Source organism: Thalassophryne amazonica, chromosome 3 (assembly GCF_902500255.1).
Source record: "Thalassophryne amazonica chromosome 3, fThaAma1.1, whole genome shotgun sequence".
Classification (NCBI taxonomy): Eukaryota; Metazoa; Chordata; class Actinopteri; order Batrachoidiformes; family Batrachoididae; genus Thalassophryne; species Thalassophryne amazonica.
In genome coordinates, this window is record NC_047105.1 from 35,578,312 (window position 1) to 35,599,600 (window position 21,289).

At 41.3% G+C, this 21,289-nt stretch overlaps 1 protein-coding gene across 2 annotated transcripts in view; it reads right to left on the minus strand.

Moving 5' to 3' along the window:
* The window catches only part of asic1b (acid-sensing (proton-gated) ion channel 1b), an 856,126-nt gene that overhangs the window by 247,187 nt on the left and 587,650 nt on the right, over positions 1-21,289 (minus strand). Inside the window, exon 1 of one of the 2 annotated variants that reach the window (XM_034166036.1) lies at positions 5,603-6,301. The exons of the other annotated variant lie outside the window; for it this stretch is intronic. Within the exon in view, the coding sequence (XP_034021927.1) occupies positions 5,603-6,271 (669 nt within the window). The 5' untranslated portion in view covers positions 6,272-6,301. Of the gene's footprint in view, positions 1-5,602; positions 6,302-21,289 lie in introns of those variants that run through there. 2 annotated transcript variants of the gene reach the window in all.

Below are 21,289 nucleotides of genomic sequence, written 5' to 3' on the forward strand. Positions count from 1 at the left end.
CTGTTTTTTCAGTTTCTATTTTCCTTGTTTAACTTGTTTCCTCAGCTATACCTCAACCAATGAGAACAGCCCGAGGTGACCCTCAGAGAGAATTCTGCCGTTCCGTTATTGTATCAAATTTGTAACCTGCAAATAACTTTGCTATTTAACTAAAATAGAACACTGACACATCCTTGTAAATATACTTCTGTTACACTTGTTAGCCCCATCACCTGTAATAGTTGCTATGGTAACCCTTCTTGATCTTGGAATGTTTGTAGTTTCGCCGAGTGACTGCTGAGAGTGTTTGGATAAATATGAAGGGTATAAGTACATATATGTCTAAAAACGTCAGTAAATGTGCCTGAGTACTCATATTAACTGAACTTAAGTATCAACATAATTTTCTAATGTTAACATACTCACATAGTGAAACTGAAAGTACAAGAAATTTATATATAATAATAATAATAATATAATAATAATTTAGAAGAAGAAGAAGAAGAAGAAGGAAGAAAAATGCAGCAAAGAGACTCAAAATTAAAACTTCATGTTTTCTTCCTAGTATTTGCTAAAAACCTATTCATATACTACGGAAAGTGTGGGCCATGGTGGTCATGAAGGGACTGTAGGTAGACCTTGAGATGTCTTTACTTTTTCAGTTTTGTAATAACATTAAAAATTACTTGAAAATTATGATTACTTTAAAAATATCATTAGAAAAAAAAATGTCATGGGGTTTAAATTATGTGTTACTCTTCAATTATCTGATCTAGTTTAACATAGCAGACATTGGCAAAAATATTGCTGAAGTTGATCTAGGCAAACTTAATTTATTTGTGTGATACCAACTGAATCAATTTCTTTGGGTTTTCTCTTTCTCAGTGTAGCACAGAGTAAGTTGTTGGTTCTACAGTTTGACTTGTGTTCAATAGATCAGACAGCTTATTTAAATTAATAAAAAAAAAGTATACTCTTGATTGATAAAATTTAAATCTTTTTTAAGCTTTTCTCCTTTCTCAGTGTACCACACAGAGGAGGTTGTTGGTTCTCTAAATTCACTTTTGCTGCCATTTTTAATCTATCAGACAGAGAGTTAATAATATTACTTGTTAACTTCATTTGAATAAACCAAATTTATTTGAATTGAAACACCTTTTAAAACTGGTCTAACAATTTTTTTTTCATTTTTTCTGTGTACCTCAGCAATATGTTTTTCCTGGAAATAGTGAAACCTGGCCCTGATGACCTGTGTGAAGATGGTACATTCTGAGTGCCAATCCCAAGCCTGGATAAATGAAGAGAGTAGAAGTAGGCAGGGCGTTAACTGTAAAGTTTGTCAAATCTCAGTCACATGGAGTGTATAGCCAGTACACTCTGAGTGCCAGTCCCAAGCCCGGATAACTGAGTACGATTGCATCAGGAAGGGCACCTGACATAAAACAAGCCAACACAACCATGCAGATTACAAATTGAATTTCCATACTGGATCGGTTGAGGCACGGATTAACAATGACCGCCACTGGTGATGTTGCCCAATGATGCTGGTGGAAATTGGGCTACTGCTGGGCGAAGAAAGAGAAGAGGAGGAAAATGTGTCCACAGACAGCAGGAGAAGAGGAAAACTAAAAGGGTGGAAGTGAGAGTTGGAACCGGGCAACTTGTATAACTTACCTTCCTGAGTATAAGTAGCCAACTCGGCAACTTGTATAACTTACAATCCTGCATGTAAGTAGCCAGCTGGGCAACTTATATAACTTACCTACCTGTTTATAAGTAGCCAACTGTGCAACTTATATCACTTACTTTCCTGAGTATAAGTAGCCAACTGGGCAACTTGTATAACTTTCCTTCTTGAGTATAAGTAACCAACTGGGCAACTTAGACAACTTACCTTCTTGAGTATAAGTAGCGGGCAACTTATATAACTAACTTTCCTGAGTATAAGTAGCCAACTGGGCAACTTATACAACTTACTTTCCTGAGTATAAGTAGCCAACTGGGCAATTTATGCAGCTTACTTTCCTGAGTATAAGTAGTTCGGAGTCGAGCCGCTGCTCCTCCACGTCGAAAGGAGACAGTTGAGGTGGGTCGGGCATCTTTTCTGGATGCCCCCTGGACGCCTCGCTGGAGAGGTGTTCCGGGCACGTCCCATCGGGAGGAGGCCCCGGGGAAGACCCAGGACACGCTGGAGGGACTATGTTTCTTGGCTGGCTTGGGAACGCATTGGGGTTCCCCCGGAGGAGCTGGGGGAGGTGTGTGTGGATCGGGAGGTCTGGGCAGCTTTGCTTGAGCTGCTGCCCCTGCGACCCGACTACGGATAAAGCGGAAGAAAATTGATCGATGGATGGATGGATCCTTCTTGAGTATAAGTAGCCAACTGGGCAACTTATGCAACTTACTTTCCTGAGTATAAGTAGCCAACAGGGCAACTTATATAACTTACCTTCCTGAGTTGAATAAAAGCTTTTTTTTTTTAAGTCGAGTTTACTCACGTTTTTAAGACAACAATTGAACTAAAGTTTTTAAGTTGAATCAACCTGATCATTTTTACAGTGCAAGGACATTGCTTATACATAACTTCATTTTTTTTTTTTTTGGTACTGATTGCCAACTGTGGTCATTTTTCAATTTAGGTACAACACTGCAAACGAAATGAAAATATGCTGAACAAGATATATAGTCTGCTGTCAAGGCTACATTTTAATGGGTTTATGCCAGTACAAGTGCAGATACACACATAAGTGATTACAAGCTCCACAATTCTGCTCATCTATAAATGGCACTCGTCGTCTTGTGGAGCTGTGATGGAGAGACTGTGTTTTAATATTCAAAATGTTCTTTTTATTCCTTTATTCCCACTGCTGCATTGACTGCAGGATCTTTAATTCCATCTTGCTTTCACACAATGATTCTGATGTGTCCTTCCTCTTGAGGATGTGCAGTAAAACACGTTTGCAGCTCTTGTTCACATTGATCCACTTCCGAGACTTTCATTTGATGTTTTCTATAAAATCAGAGTCTGCGCCTGCTTGATGCAATCCCTCACAGCTCTTCGCCTCTGACCCTCCACACCCTGTCCTTTCAGAACCGCAATGAAGGTCCACAGTGTGAACCAACTAATGAAAAATCAGCTGCTACCACGAGCAGTTAATTTTTAATGCCACATCTGGTTGCTTTTCACTGCCTTTTAATCGGTCTTGTGTCGCATAAGCAAGTTATTTATGATGATATACTGTGTAAATAAATTTAATTTAAGCCACTAAAGCAAATACTGTCACTACTGCAAAGCCACTGTCACTAATAATGCTGTACCAAGTAGTAACAGTTTTATACTGACCGCTGCCTCAGTCAGAGAGATTTTTATCTCACTGGGTGTTTCTTTGATAGCAAGATACTGCAAACATTCATCAGTCAATCTTACATTTGGTGGAGGGGTGGGGTAGGGTGCCATAATTAAATAGATTTTGGTATAGCTCTTGATCCATAGATCTGGCATCCAGAAACTTTTTCCTGTTTTTATTAAGTCGCAACATTCTTGCCTTGTGATACCAGAAAGATCATATAGGTAATCCAATAATCTTCCTTTATGACAACATAATGAGAAGCTCACATTCTTCCCTTATGTTATTGTGAAAAACCCCCCATTATTCCTGCTTACTGGCATCAAAAAGAAAAAAAACAAAAAAACAATTCTATTCTTTATGCCTCATTAAACCTTTAAGGGGGGGGGGGGGGTCCTAATTGTTTTATGACACCACAAAGAAAGGTCCGACCATTCTTGCCTTATGATAACATGAAGGACATAAGGAAATATTGCTTTATGAAACTATGAAGGGAAACTGAAGCACAGTGGCTTAGTGGTTAGGACTGTTACTTCATAGCAAGAAGATCATGGGTTCAATTCCCACCTGTGGTCTTTCTGTGTGGAGTTTGCATGTTCTCCTCGTGTTTGCGTGGGTGTGCTCCGGTTTCCTCCAACATTTAAAACCATGCAGTTTAGGTATGAAAATTTAGAATTGTCCAGATCTCCCTTGCAAAAGAGATCTCAATCTCAGTGGGACTAAATGGTAAATGGACTGCATTTATATAGCGCTTTTCCATCTGCATCAGATGCTCAAAGCCCTTTATAAATAATGCCTCATTGCCTCACACTCACCCTGATGTCAGGGTGCTGCCATGCAAGGTACTCACTACACACAAGGAGCAACTAGGGGATTAAGGACCTTGCCCAAGGGCCCTTAGTGATTTTCTGGTCAGGCTGGGATTTGTACTGAGGATCCTCTGGTCTCAAGCCCAACACTTTAACCGCTAGACCCTCACCTCCCCAACGTGATTAAATTAAACTACACATTCTTCCCTTATGTTATTATGAATAAAACTTCCAGTCCTTGCGTAATGAAACCATGAAGAAAATAAACTTCTCCATCCTTTAGAAAATCATGACATCATAAAGACAAGTCTGAGCATTCTTTCTTTATTAAATTGCTTCATGACACTGTAAAAGGAAACTACACATGCATCCATTATGTTTTCATTAAAAAAAAAAAATCCCTCTTGCATAATGACATCTTAAAAAAGAATTTTCCTTGCTTCATTAAAGTATGAAAAAACTGTTGCTTCATGACATCGCAACAACAAACCCTAAAATTATACCCTATTAGCTCTCCTTTGTGGGGAAAGTGCATGCAGGCTAAATGGGGGGAAAAAAATAATTGTGAAATCCTTCTTGGCTAGTTAGTGAAGGTGTGTGCTCTCCGAATGCGTTATGAGAACGTTACGTTATGAGAACACTGTGTTGTGTACATGCATTTATCCAATGATCACTGTAATTGCAACTAATAGCAACACTAGTACATCCATTAACCCTCAGTATGTATCTCATGACTGTGCAAAGATCAAGCAAATCAACGGGCCAGCAGCCAGATATTGTCAGCAAGTCACAGTAACTCAGTATTCTGCTCGAGCACAGTCTGATGTGCAAACTCAAGGGAACACGGAGCAGCCGCAAAAACAAAAATCCAGGAAATGTCAAACAGGGCAGCACAAACACTCCTTCTGCGCTGATTTAATTCAATAACAAATGCTGTATGCCAAGTTAGTCCACTTACCTAATTCAACCATGTCTTATTCTATTTTTTTCCTTATTTATTTACACAGAATGTTCATTCAGGCAGACATGCTGACTGAAATAAATGTTCTTGTTTACAGCAACAGCTGAAAGTGGCAGGTAACTGCATTACCTCAGAGCAATAAATAAACTCGTCGTAACGATGTGATTTCTCACACGCCGTGCTTCAGTGAGTGGCACCAGCCTCTGCATTAGTTTTATTAACTAATAACCAAGGAATAGGTTGAAATTTTCCAAATGAGCGTTCAGGAGCTCCGTTATTCTCCGATGAAGCTCAGACACATTTAGATCCCTGTGTATACACCAATCACGCTTGCCGGGACTGTTTAATATGCGCCATCAAAACGCCAATTTGCATTGAAATTTTCTGCTTGGGGTAAATGTCACGAAAGGTGGTGGTGGTGGTGGGGGGGTAGATCTGTTCCGAGAAAGATCAAACCCTCAAAACTGCTCTGAAACACATTTCTCTGACTGTGAATCTCCATATCCTACCTCTCTGAAGTTCTCGGTACTGCACTCTAACCCTCTGAAGTTGCACTCGAGCAGCATGTCTTCCATGCGGTGTCGAGTGCGGTTGTAGAACTCATCCAGGGTGAAGCGAGAGCCTGGTGGGCGGTCAGGCTCTGGGGCGAGTGGAAATCCTGGTGCCATTCCTTCTTCAAAGCCCAGCAGAGGTCCCATGAATATCAGATCAGTTACACTGATCTGAGACTTCCTGACAAAGTTGTAGTTACAGATGGTGACCGCCGGAAAGATCATATTGTTAGCTACTTTCTCATCCAGCATGGTGACGTGGTCGTACTGAAAATAGTACAGCACCCTGTCAACTACCTGGAACAGGAATGCTGACAGGGCCAAGGTGAACATCACTGCCCACAAACCCTGGCGAATGCCAAACTTCTTGTTCTCCACAAACACGTGGTTGGCGCCGTGAAGTGAACAGCCGCTAAAGAAGGTGGCCAGGTCATCCACCTTGCTGATGTCTTCCTCGTCATCGTAATCGTCCGCCTCACTGCACTGATCCAGGTGTTCCTGTGAGTCGCCGTCGCTGTAACTCTTAGTGACTCGTTTGTAGTGGTCATGAAAGCCCTCATTACCACATCCTCTACACGGCTCGTCATCCGCCGAGAAGGAGATGGTGCACATAATCCGGACAGGCATGTTGGCTAAATGAATAGTTTCCCAATGCCGTTCCGGAAAAACAGTCACAATCAAGTCCAACAGCAAAGAAAAACAAAACGTATGTGTTTGTCAAGCTGCCGACTGATGGCAAAACACTGAATACAACACAACAAAAGAGGTGGGAACAATGAAAATTCAGCCAAAAATTAGGTTCTTCCTGTCAAAAAATATATATAAAAATATATAAAAATAAATTCGCAATTTTCCAAGTTTCCAAGGGAAAACAACCTTAGACCATGCAGTCTGCTCCATTCCAATCACATCTGTCCAGAAGTTAAGATGACTTGTGTTTGTGTCTCTGGGGCGGATCCATCTCAAGTAAGTTTCCAAAGAAGGAAGATCAAGTGAAGGAGTCGGAGGAGGAGGAGAAAGGTGAAGCCACGAGGAGTACTGGACACGGAATACTCCCGCAGGGCCGAGCTACAGGTCACCGGGGCTGAGTTTCACCATTTACAGGAAAAAAAATCCCCAGCTTTGACTCAGTGGCAGAATCCGAGAGAACAGCAGTCAGTGTCACACAGGAAAAAAAAAGGACTAAATAGGCTGTTTATTTCTGCTGATTGTGTCGTTCTCAATGACCTCACTCCTCCCCCTGAAGGAAAATCATCTCGGCATGGTTGTGTAATCAAATGCAAATAATACTTAGGTGCTAAAGAACTTGTCAGATTTCACTGAATGACTAAAGATGAATAATTGCAACATTCCCTTGCTGTAAAAATCCTGTTTTATGCTCATCGTCTGTTTTTGCTCTGGTTCACATTTGCAGGGAACAAGTTCAAGAAGACTCAGATGTACGACACCTGTTGCCAATAAACAATCTATAAACTTAGATAAAAGGAGAAACTATCAAGGTGGGAAAGCATGAATTTTAATCAAGTTCCTTGCTGCGTTTTCAATCTAGTTCACTTACAGTAGCTTCAAACAGCCTAGAGGAAAGATGATTAACTGAAACCAAACACGTACTGGTGGATAGAAAAAATAAAACAACCCATCTTAAATGCATCCTCTTATTATTGAATATGGAGATAAGTGCAGATTCCCTGGTGGTATTGGTTGCAATATGAAAGGAAACGTAAGACGCCAATCCATCTGTATTGATCCACCTCCATTAGTCTGCTGGGATAATATTCAGAAATGCCACAGTGCCAGAAAATGAAATGCATTAAGGCGATGACGACACTCTTTACAATAAAGGCCTACAGCTAATGATGCCACGGGATACCACTAAAGACGAACTACATTAGAGCTGTAAAACCAGGAACACACATTACCTCAACTGATCAATTGTGCTGGGCTTTTAAAACCCCATCCACAGCATGTTAACACTGCAGAGGGATGTTCATGAAAGGCATCAGAGGGCTGAAGCTACACGCTCAACAGACCATCATATCACTTTTGTGTGACTTCATTATGATGTGTTTCATATCAGTCAATTTCAAACATTTTGCTGATCAATATATGCTTTATATTATCCATCTAGGCTTCTTGGTTGTTGAGGTATAGAAAAAAGGTGTTTCGCAGACCATGTTTTTCTTGACTTTTGATCAAACTACTCCAAAATCTAATCACCTCTCGATATCTATCCAGTTAATACTCTCAGCATGTTTGATCCATCTGAACTTGTTGGCTGTTGAGATATACACAAAAAGGTGTTTGTTGGATCATATTTTCCTTGACCTTTCACCTTTCACCAAACTTAGTAGTAGTAGAGTAGTTGCATGAAGTAGTTGCACCTCTAGATATTTATCCAATTAATACTTGCAGTATGCTTGATCCAGCTAAGCTGTTTGGCTGTTGAGATGCGCGCGCACGCACACACACACACACACAAAACATGTTTTGGACCTTATTTTTCCTTGACCTTGACCTTTGACCAAACAACTCCAAAATCTAATCATCTCTAGATATCTATGCAATTAATATTCCTACCAAGTTCGATCCATCTTGGCATCTTGGTTGTTGAGATACGCAAATAAGGTTGTTTTTAGATCATATTTTCCTTGACCTTGACCTCTGACCAGCTACTCCAAGATCTAAGGACCTCTAGATATCTATCCAAGCAACATTCCCACTGAGTTTAACAGAAATATGTTTTCTCTACAGTCACTCTCACACACACACACACACACACACACACACACACACCACACACACACACACACACACACACACACACACACACACACACACACACACACACACACACACACACACACACACACACACACACACACACAGCCATCAGCGCATCGCCCGACAAGCAGGGTAATAAATATGAAATAAAAGTGACACTGTGAGAAATGCAGCATACTTTGTCAATATGTGTGTAACTGCTGTTGAGAAGATTTCCATCAGAGGGAAAGCCGCTGATGATAACAGAGCAAACATTGTGCAGTGGATAACTGAAATTTAATGCCAGTACCAAAGTTGGCACAATACTCCTTAGACATTACCCTTTTAAAAAGGCAGGGTGTCCGCTTGAATTTTCAATATGCGGCCAGGTAGAGGTCACCTGAAGAATTACACAGGGTTTAAATGTAAAAATGCCCCAGTCATGTTGAAAGGTATTCCACATTATTTGTCTGATCACAGAGATTCCAAAGAGGTATAGTTTGAACTATCTGTGATTGAATGTTATCAGAATCAGAATCAGAAGAAGTTTATTGCCATTGCCAGTGAACAGGATTCACAGACTAGGAATTTGCTTCAGTACAATGGTGCAACATTAAGAAGAGATAAAATGCTAAGATAAAAATAACATATGTGTCAAAATAAGATCAAATATAAGATAAAAAAAGAAATATGAAATATGAAAGGCTGTGTGCAACAGAAAAACAGAGAAACAGAAAAAACAGTGCAGTGGGAGGAGCAATTAAAAACCAAAGTACATTGTCTAAAGTGACCCGTGATAAAATGATAAAGTGACAGAGTTAAGCTTAAGGTGACTGAGTTATGGAGTTATGGGGGAAAAAACAACAAGACTGGTGACAAAGGTCAACTTCAGTTTATACAGGGGTCAAAAGTTAAAGTTGGTCTAATTTTGGGGAAAAAAAAACAAATTATTGGTTGAGATAACAGGGTTTTAAAAAGGAATAGTTTGCATCATGTGGCATGCTTAGTTATCACGTTACAGGGTAATAAATGTCACATGTCATAGAATCCAGTGGATGTTGACCTTGTTTGACCTTTACTTTGGAGACCAAGCATTTAACACAGTCAAAACTATTCCATTTATTAATCCTATTAGCTCAACCAATAAGTTGCACCACTTTTTACCAAAACTGGAGCAACTTTAATTTTTGACCCCTGTACAAACTGAAATTGACCTTTGTCACCATTTTTGCTCTTTTTACCCCATAACTCCATAGAATAAAGTCATAGATAGTCCAAACTATACCTTTATGAAATGTTTATGATCAGACAAATAATATGGAATACCTTTCAACATGATTGGGGCATTTTTAAATTTAAACCCCTATGTAATTTTTCAAGTGACCCCTACCTGGCCGCCTCTTTAAAATTCAAGTGGACACTCTGCTTTTTCAAAAAAGTGATGCCTAAGGTGTATTTGTGGCAAATTTGGAGCTTGCATCACCATTTGAAGGAATCCTCTGTAAATATTCTCTTATCTGCTACACTAACCGTTTTGCGGCCAAAGACTTGATCTTGGCTCTGTGTCTCAGCCTTTTTACAGATCCATCTAATAGCTCCCGATTATTGAATATGCATGTTCCCCAAATAGCCTCTGGCATCCAGCCTGAACTTACAAGAAGGTGACTGAGTTTCCTCAGATGCTTTCCGTCAGCCGTCTGAGAGGTGTGAGCACGTGAACATGCACAAACATCAAATTGGCAAGCTTGGAAAAACCACTGACCTGCATGCAGCGGTGCACGGACCTTTTGATGGAAAAGATGACAAATTGCTTCATGCAACTGTTACACATTTATGAATGTGTGTAACAGTTGCACAGTGGTGTTCAGGCACTTCTCAAAAGAGGCCAAGCCAAAACCCAGCATGATGCTCTTTTGCTCTGTTTTTCTGCACACCCTTTTCTTTTCACCTCTTCACACTCCTGGTGTGTTTGCTTCCTGCTGCAGCGTGCATGTCGACATACACTAGGGGCAGCAGCAGCACATGCACATCCTGCAAGTTCTCTTCGGGAAAAACTACCATGACAAAGCATCAAAAGGCAACATTTTGAGGCAGTGAAGATGGTCAGACAACTGTAGTGACTTTCTTTTTGCACATTATGCCACTTGCATTTGCACACAAACGCTTCCTTCTATTGTTGCGTCTGTAATGAACATAATCAGGCTTACCATAACAGGTTGTTTATGTAAGCAAAGAGGTTAGATAAGAAATGTAAAGTGATTGCATAGATTAAGAATTATAGGTTGACATTTAAATGACAATATTTTTTTCTGTAAAATGTTGCTTCAATGCCACAAACTGATCCCCCCCAAAATTATGACACTAATCAGCTTTAACCCTTCTAGTCAACATCAAATTAAAAAAAATCCGCAGGTGTTTCAAGCTTTTAATGAGTTATTTTTTTCTTCACTCGAGAAAACTGAGCTTTGGGGGTAAAAACAACACAATTTGTCTTCATTTTCACATCAGGTCAAAAGGTGGCAGTGGTGGAATGCGACAGGCCGTGGTGATAGCTGAAGCAGCCCCCGGCCATGGATTTCAACGAAGCATTGAGCGTTTCACCACGGTCACAGTGAGAAGAAGCAGACTAGATGAGAGGAAAGGTTTAAAGCTCACTTTCATGCCCCTCTCACCAGCGCTGCTTACAGCGAAGATCGACCTGCCGTTGCCATGGATACATCCTGGCCATCAGCGAAAGAGGATGCACAAAGCCTATTACTCAGAACATGCATATAGTCACACGTGTTCGGGCATGCATGCATCCATTTGCACTGATGCAGTAAAAAAAACAAAACAAAACCACACAGCCATCTGAAAAACTCCTTTGCTGTGAGGTTTTCAATAATTTATGCTCAGTTTAGAAATGTGATTAGAGTTAGGGGTTGAAGTCAGGAGATGATGAAGAACAAAAACAAAAAGAAGAAGAAAACAGGTGTGATGAGAATCACATCTGTCAAGTCAAGCATTCATATTCTGAGGGCAATAATAATACAAAAAATACAGTGGCTTGCAAAAGTATTCAGCCCCTTGGTATTTCATGGAATTTAATATGTTTATGGCATTTCAAGTACAAAAAGTAAATCAGGCTTCTCAATATAAAAATTTCTACAATTATCTTCCTTAGACTCAAACTGAAAGTAAATTTCTACAACTTGATATAAATTAATTAAAAATATAAAAGCCAAGATGATGGGTTGCATAAGTAATCAGCCCCTTTGGTATAATACCTGTAAATAATCAGTTTAATTGCCAGTTTTCTTCAAACAAGTCAGGGGATGGATACATGAACATTTCCAAGTCACTGAATATGTCTTGAACTTTATTTGCATCAGTTATGCAGAAATACAAACAGTATGGCACTCTATGGTACATCTGTGTTTTGTAGACAGTTCTCAAAAACTGAGTGACTGTGCAAGAAGGAGAAGAGTGAGGAAAACCACCAAGACACTCAGACAACCCAGAAGAAGTTATTGGCTTCTGTGGCTGTGATTGGAGAAATTGTGCACAGTGCAAGTTTTGCATTTTGTATCCCCAGTTATACAGCTTCATCATGAAGTGGTACAGAGGAGGATTTTCTTAAAAAGAAGACCTGAAAGTTCAGCTAAAATTTGCCAGAAGGTACATCTGAGATGCAAGCCTAGATTTAATGTTTTGGTGAAAGAAACCCCTCCTCTGCAGACATCTGTGACATATGTTACAAAAGTCCATATCCAGTCTTTTGTTTTTTGTTTTTTTTACATGCAGCATTTTTGCCTGTCCTGTCAACTGTATGTTGTGGTTTTTGTGTTAGCTCGTTAGCAGATGGTCACCCCATTGAGTCTGGTCTGCTTTAGGTTTCTCCTAATTATCAAAAAAAAAAAATGCTCTATGAATGCTGGGATAGGCTCCAGCCCCCTGCGACCCTTGATTGGATTAAGTGGTTGAAGATGAGTGACTGAGTGAGCTGAGTGTGTTTTTCCTTAACTGCTGTCACCAGCGTGGTTGCTAATGGGTTGGGTAAGCTCTAGGTAGCTCTAAATAACATATAGTGCTTTGAGGTGACATGTTTTAATTTGGTGCTGTTGAAATCAACTGAATTAAACTGCGACACACCCAAACTGTTGATGGAGAGAAATAGAGATGCCATGAGAGTGGAGTGGGAAGTGGGGGGGCTGGCTTGGCAAGGAGCAGCTCCTCTCAATTTTACGTGACAAAAGCAGAAACAGATTGTTTATAGAGAACAGACTAACAGACTAGCAGGATACCTGGGTGTTACCTGGGTGTGAGATTTCATAGAACTTTGTAGAGAAGCTTGAATCTGTGACTGGACTGGGTTGCTTGACGCAAGGACATTTCGCTTCAAATCGCAGAAGCTTCCTCAGCTAAAATTCTTGCTCTGGTAGTCTGACTTCTGTCTTGACTCTTGTAGAGAAGAATAAGCAGAAGCCACAAAAGCTGGAGTTTTAAACCTAACCATACCCCTCCTACCGAGAGGCAGACTGCTATAGGCTAGTGACTAAACAATAGCTAGGGTTGCCGCCTGTGTCTGTCAAAAATCCTGGACTGACCATCGAATCAACGGCGCCCTTCGCACATCTAACCCAAGGCAAAAATCGCACTTCTACACTGAAATTGTATTGCTCTAATCAGTAAAAATGACACTTTTACTAGTTATTTGTTTAGTTAATTGCTTTACATAATAGCAGGTCTTTATTATTTTGGTTTATTTCCAACAGTTTTAAGTTGTGGACACCTGGGGGCAGTAGTGGGCACAGGTAAAAGGGGAATAAATAATTCAGTTCTGTTTGCTTATGTGGAATAAAAACAAATAATGTAATTTTTCACTGTCTGTAAGAATACCTGAATGTAGCAATGTAAGGTGTAGTGGGGTAGACCGTTGGGGTTTTTCATAATTATTGTATGGCCTTGCCTTACAATATGGAGCGCCTTGGGGCAACTGTTTGTTGTGATTTGGCGCTATATGAAAAAAGTTGATTGATTGATTGATTGATAGTGTCAAACAGCTTACCTGATTGCTTAGAGTGTGGTGTGTGCTTTGCTTGTGCTTGCCTGTGCCTCTGCTGCTTGCTGCTCTTGGCTAAACAAATACATAGGACATGTAGCTGGTATAACTGGGCACATACAGTACATACAGGAGTAGGCAGATAAGACTATTTGGATTTCATTTAATTCACCAAAACCTTACCTAATCTTCCATTTGTATTTGGTATTTTTCTTTGCTGATGCTATGAGTCCTGGCTGATTTCCAGTGAATGTCTTGAACTCAGTACAGGACAACTGAAAGTTTAGCCTGACTTGAAGCTTGGCCTTCACCATTGCAACAGAGAGTCTGTTTCTTTTATCAGTCCAAGCATCCTCCATGTGACTGAACACACGTTCTGCACAGGCATTGCTCACTGGTATTGAAAAAATGAAAGCAATCAGTTTTAACAGCTCTGGGGTGTCTTTTGCTTTTGTGGAAAAAAATGGGCCTATTTTCTGTCTGGGATTAGGTCTGTTGGGAGGGTGTGAAACCCTTCATTTAGGATGCTCACATCACTGTACAGACAGTCTTCGTCCAGATCCAGGGCTAGTTTCTCCATCAAAAGTTCAAATTCAGACCATTGGGGTCCTTCTTTTAGGCTCAGACAGCCAATGTTTGCAAGCATCTCATCACTGAAGTCAAATCTATCCTCAAGGTACAGCACTGCTCTCTCAAAAAATCGGTCTACCAGCTTCTGAATTGTTCCTGCTGATTGGGTATAAGGATCCTCAGTGTCTGCTTCGCTTTGCTCCCATAGAATTTGTCTGTGCGCCTAGAGATAAGCTGACTCCACAAGCGGTTCATCACTGTGTTAACATCAACAAGAGTAGCACTGTCACTCTCAAGCACTCTAATAGAGGGATCAAACTCTTGCATCACATTGTGCATGAATGCCAGGACACATTCACCCAAAGTACAATCCACATCTTCTGTGTCAGCTGCACCACACACAAATGTCCAGATAATATTTGGGCAGTCCTCCTTTCCTTGTGACACAAAGTAAGACTTCAAAGCTGGCCAACACTGAAGAATTCTCTGGATTGCTGGTAACAAAGACAGCCACCGTGTAGGAACATGCCTGAGAATCTCCTTGTATGCTGTATTTGTAAATTCACAGAACTCCTTGAGCACTTCCACTTTTTTAGCAGAAACTGAATTCACTGTAGACCTTCAGCACAAAAGCCTCCACGTCACACCCAGCTGCACTGAAGACACAATTTGCTGTTTTCACAGTGTTGTGTATCATGTGCACTTGCAATTGCCCTTCATAATCCGTGGGTTAGCCCCTTTCAGTTTTTGGTACACTGACTTGCCTGCCATAGTTAACAGATGCATTATCTGCACCGTAGGCACTGATTTGGTTTAATGACAGCCCGTTATTCTCAGTAATGGACGCTATTTGCTTGAATATCGCGTCACTAGACTCATCAGAATCCTCGTAGAAATCCAGCAATCCGTATTTCACTCCCTCCGATGGACTAAAATACTGAACGGTGTAAGGAAACACCTTTGTTTGACCAGAATTTGATGCATCAGAACAGACGCTGAAATACTGGGCTTTATAAAGCTCTGCTGACAAACGTTGTTGACTAAATGGTGCCAACACGTTTTCAACTAAAGCCTCGGTTTTCGTTCGACCACAGGACATCTTTGTTGTAATCTCGCTGTCACTGAATATTTTTGCATTCAACTTGTTTCCACAGTCAGTGGAGAGATACTGTGACCATGACGTACACTGTGATAAGTCTTGTTAGTTCAGCCACCGTAACTTTGTCCTGTGAGGATTTTGTGACCATAAAGGACGAAATTGCCTTGGTTTGACGTGAGCTCTGGATTCATTTAGATGTTTTTAGACTTGGCGTGGTCATCTGATGCGGTTTTACCTTCATGTTTCAGGCGAATTTTCGCTGGGCACAGGGAGCAGCTAGCATAAAATGGATGGCCTGGACATGGTCTTAGCCACATAGCATATTTCTCCTGTTTTAACCATGTTAAAGCATGTCAACCTTTTACATTTTTCTTTACTGGCCTGTCACTGCCATCGCTTCCTGTAGCACCCTCGTCATCGGTCTCTCCACCCATTTTCACGTTAAAACATCACTGATTTTAGTCACTGGATCCTTTCCTTTCGTTGTCTCTCCTTGTCCCACACACTCTCCGTCTCCACCTCACCATTCCGAATGAGCCGCCAGCCCCACCACACAGTATGCTACGTCATTTTTCTAGAGCCAATAAGGCTGTGCACAAGTTTATGGACAGGCACGCTACAATTAAACTTAAATCCAGTGGTCCCTCGTTTATCGCGGGAGTTATGTTCTAAATAACCCGCGATAAGCGAAATCTGCAAAGTAGTCAGCGCTATTTTTTGCAATTATTATAGATGTTTTAAGGCTGTAAAACCCCTCACTACACACTTTATACACTTTTCTCAAACAGGCATTAACATTTTCTCACTTTTCTCTCCTGTGTAAACACTCTTTTTTCTTCTGTGCAAGAAGATTATAAACAGACACACGCAGAACACAATGCGCCTGCTCTCCCTGCGCGTGCTCTCCCTTTGCTCACTGCCTCCGGAGGTACGGATGCGGGACCCGCAAAGAATCCAAGTCCTCTCTCGGTGGCCACGGAGCTCTGCAGCTGCGGTCAACATCCGCATCAAAACAGCGAGCATAGTCTCTGGACCTGTTGCCAGATTTGGCGCAGTTCCGCACAGCAGAGAGGAGGGCGGTGTGACTGTACACATTTTGCCCAACATGTACAAAAATCCGGGATATTCAGTGTCCCAGATTTTTATTATTTTTTTCCGGGACAGACCATGAAAATCCGGGACAATCAGGAAAAACCGGGACAAGTGGCAACACTAAAAATAGCTCTAATTAGCAGCTATTGTGCTCTAGTTAGCACCCTCCTAATGACAGGGCAGCTGTCCCTCCTAATGATGGGATGGATACCTCTTCTGATGGCTCCCTTGACGACTCTCCTGACGTGAATGACTCATTACCATGAACAAAAGACTGAAATTGCTTTGACCTGAGTACCCCATTGTAAAGGGGACAAAGCGTGTGTCAGACCCCCTCCCCGGTTAAGGCTGGGTTTCACCAGACCCCCTCTACACCCTGGCTGCGCCTAGAAATTCTGTCCATAAATATATGAACAGAACCAGTGACAAAGGGCAGTCCTGGCGGAGGCCAACGTGCACTGGAAACAGGTTTGACTTACTACTGGCAATGCGAACCAAGCTCCTGTTCGGTCGTACAGGGACCGGATAGCTCTTACTAAAGGACCCCGGACCCCGTACTCCCGGTGCACCCCCCACAGGGTGCCGTGAGGGACACGGTCAAACGCCTTCTCCAGATCCACAAAGCACATGTGAACTGGTTGGGCGAACTCCCATGAACCCTCGAGCAACAAAATTGTAATTAGCAGGAAATAAAATGGTTGAGTTCTTCTAAAAACTGTTGAGGTCTAAGGACTAAGGTTCTAAAAACAGTCTGGACTCACACACCATTCCAACTCATTATAGATACTTTGCATAATTTATTACCACCCTTGAAAATTGTCATCTACATTTTATAAACACTACCCAAACTAGAGCCTGTGGGTCCCCACTGGCAACGGGCTAGTCTCTCCTTTAATTATTAGAGTTTATTTTGTTTAGTGCTTTGATTCCTGGGAAAGTACTATGTAAACAGCTATTAAAATTTCAGCCCAGTGTCACATTTTTTTTCGTGCTCCTGTCACGAAATGAGTCACATTTTCGTGACAGGGCTTTTTTAACTCACTGTTACTAACCGTACTCCCAACCCTCACCTTAACCATAACCTAATCTTACTCCTTCCCCCCACCCTAACTGTAACCAGCCCGACCTCCCGCTTCACTTTTAATTTTGTGCAGCCATCACAGAATGAATGAGAATGAATTTGTGCAGCTGTGATGAAAATGAGGCGCTTTTGGTCACAATATCACAAACCATTAGATTAATGTATATTTCCTGCTCCTGAATCACGACTTGCCGTAAGACCAGGTTGTAAAATTATTATGAATAATGATTAATAAAGTTGCACCAAAATATAAGTCGCAGGGCCTACCAACCTCATACAAAACCATGACTTATACTCTGGAAAATACAACAGCTGGATTGGAAAATACAACAGCTGGATTTAGTATTTTTTTAAAGGGAAACCATTTTTCATCCCGGACTCTGGTATTCTTCTTGGCTAAGCAACTATATAATATAGCTGCACAGGGCAAGCTTGTATTTGAAATCAATATTGCACTTTTTGTCTCAAGTGAAAAGATAAACCCAAAAACATCTAAAATTAGAGCCCAGGTTGAAAAATACCTTAGTTTCCCTTTACCTCCATGGTAACAAAGAGCAACTATGTGAAACAAACTATAGCTTGGGACTCCGACGAGGGCGGTCACATCTCCTCCACTCTCCCTTATTTCTGTTCTCTGCCTTTAACCTTCAAGTCCCTACTTCACCAGACTGTGAATTCCTCAAATTATATTGGATTCTGGATCTATTGGACTACTATTGGATTAACCATGGAATTGACCAGCTGGTCTCTGAATGCTATTGACACCATTTTTTCTACAAGAAGGTCAGGACCGGGGGATCCTATCTGCCCACATGGAATGTATCCCGCGGGCTATGTCCTCGACTCCTGGGGGTCTTGGCGTGTTGCAGGCTTGGCAGCTTTCTCCATTGAGGACGTCGAGGATTTAGTAATTTTTGGTCTCATGGTAGCAGGGCTGGTACTTTTTGGCTTATGTACTGCCCTGATCTACCAGAAAATTGGCAAGACGGCGGCATCAAGAACCACGGACCCTCGCTTGTCCGTCACGATTAATGAGGTTGGCAAGGCAGTGCATTCTCAGACTTCGATGACTCTTGAACTCAGACGCAAATTGGATGACATCTGGGAGCAGATGCGTGCCTTGCAGTTGAAGCTGAAGATTTCAGAGGCCGAATGAATATTCTTAATTCATAATTGGGAATATTCTTAATTCATAATTGGGATTTGGTTGTGCAAGTGGAACTGTTAAGTGTTTTTCACTGCTGTAACCATAACATTACAGGCTTATCAAGCCTGAATGTCAAATTGCCCGACTGTTTTTCCTCCAGAGGGATTTGTTTCAGCTTAGGGAACATTGGCTGTTTCTTATCTCACAAAGACAAACTACTTTTCACAGGACTGAAGCATGTTCCATTCCCTTTCCCCCCCCGCTCCTTCCCCCATCAACACCCCCTTTCCGAAAACTGCACCGCCCCCCGCCGAAGGGGGAAGGAATGATGTTAGCGGGTGCGGTGCAGTTTTCGCTGCAGCCCACGTTCCCCCAAGCTGATGGCGGTGCATCTCAGGGTTGCTGCGTGGTCTTCACCCACTTGCCTCAATTCAGATAACGGACTTCTTCAAACTTAGTGCACATAAACAATGTCAAATGTGTATGTGTTGCCTTTAATTCTGATGTGTGCCATTATTACAGTAAACAAGTAATAATTGTGGACTAACTGCTGTCTGAGGTAACTGGAGTGTAAACATAATTTCTCCATTGTGAGATCAATAAAGTATATCTATATCTATATCCAAGTCCCGAAAAGTTGTATGTGCCCTGACATGACAAAAACAAGCTTGCTGTCTTCTCTGTATGTCCCTTCAACTTTCCCAGTCACAGACATCTTTATGGGCTTAAATCTCTATCTAACCAATTTAGCAGAGCATCTCAATAAATGTTCTGCAACCTACGGGATGGAGATCGATGCTAAAAAGTCAAAACTGATGACCAACAACACCCACAGCATCAACACTGACATCACCATCAAAAGAAAAACGAGAGACAGTTCAAAGTTTCAAGTACCTTGAGGCAATAGGCACTGATGAAGAATCAAGGCCTGAAGTGTCCAGGATTGCTCGGATAACAGTGGCACTCACAAAACTGAAACCAGTTTGGAATGACAAAACATCACAATAAGCTTCAAAGTCAGACTGATGATTCCCTGATCATTGTGACGCTCCTTTATGCTTGTGAAATGTCGACAGCAACAGTTGATCCAGACAAACTTGCCAGAAATTTGCAATGCCAAATAATTCAATCAATATACATGGATATAGTGTCTCTCTCTACCTATATATAGAGATAGATCTATAGTTATTTTGATTGAATTATTAGTTTAATTAATTGTTGAAATCCAGGCATCACAAATTTCTGGAGGGGCTGGAGGGTCACAAGATCATCCGCATCTAGTGAGTTCCTTTGGCTTCTCCCTTTTTCATTTGGGGTCACCACAGCAGATCAAAGATGGATCTGTGTCTTGATTTGGCAAAAGTTTGACACCAGCTGTCCACCTGATGCTACTCCACATTACATAGAGAACAAGCAGTGATTGGCTTGAACAGGAAACGTTTGGATCAAGAAATAAGCTCACTAACCGACTGGACACCACCCTGCTCAAGATCATTTGCATCTATGAGGACCATATTACCAACATGGAAATTTAGTCCAAAGTGATGCAAGCCATTGGGCCATTAGAAGACCATCTATCCCAAGGGATGAAACAAAAATAAAATGGTATGGATATATCAAAATTAACAGCACTTGCCAAAACAATTTTGCCACGAACCGTCCAAAGAGGTAGAAAGAGGAAGAAAAAGAAGAGACGGGAAGACAGCACCATCGAGTGGACAACACCATCTCTTAAGTGGTGCCCCAAAGGTCTATAAAAGACTGTGGTATAGGATAGGATAGGAAATCTCTAGCAACTTGTTCTTTTGCCTGGAGCATAGGTTTTGGTGCAGCTGTTGATCCACAAGGCAATTGATAAACACATTTTTTCCTAGAATTTGGAAAATATTATTTTTGTCTATTTAGCTGTGTGCAGCCAGCGAACACACATGTCTGCGGTGCATCCCTCATATGCCTGTCTGCAAGGTTTAATTTGTTAACATGGACACCTGAATGAAAATCAATCAAATCAAATCAATTTTATTTATATAGCGCTAAATCACAATAAACAGTTGCCCCAAGGTGCTTTTTTAATATGTAACGCAATCGTGATGCAAAGCTTGCACTGTGCACATTTTCTCCAATCACAGCCACTGAAGCCTATAACATTTCTGGGTGTCTTGGTGTCTATAACTCGGGCAGCCTGTAAAAAGCAGTGATTGAATAGATACAGTCCATATATGAGTACATCCCCTCTCATTTTAAACACTAATTCAAAAACCATAAATGCTCTTGTCAGGTAATTTACCATTTTAAAAGGGTAAATAATAAGGATGAACCCATTCAAATCTAGTGGACTGTGATGCAACAGATCAAACAAAAAGTAACTTTGTATCGCTTATGTAATATAACTATGTTCCATGCATATGTTTGACACCTGTTGAACAGTTAATGTATGTTGGATTGATGATGGATTAGTAGCAGGTGTGGCTATTAGTGAATGAGACTGACTGCTTCCATACAGAAATATACTAAATCAGAGATGGTAAGCCATTATTTTCGACTTGTTTCACAGTGGTTACATTAAAAAAACATCAGTTAATATGGTCATAGTGGTTGGGCACAGGCTAACTGAAAAGTTAACGTCGATAACCATTAAACCGCAAACTGAAACTTTTATAGTGCTAATGTATGTGGGCCGCTGAAGAGGAGTACTGCTGGCCCACCACCCCAGAGGGCGCCCTGCTTGGAGTGTGGGCTCAAGCACGAGAGGGCGCCAGACCCAGAAGAAGTGACAGCTGTCACTCATCATCATCACCATAAGGCCGGACTGCAACTCCACCTCCTCGCCGAGAATCAACTACCATTGGAAAAGG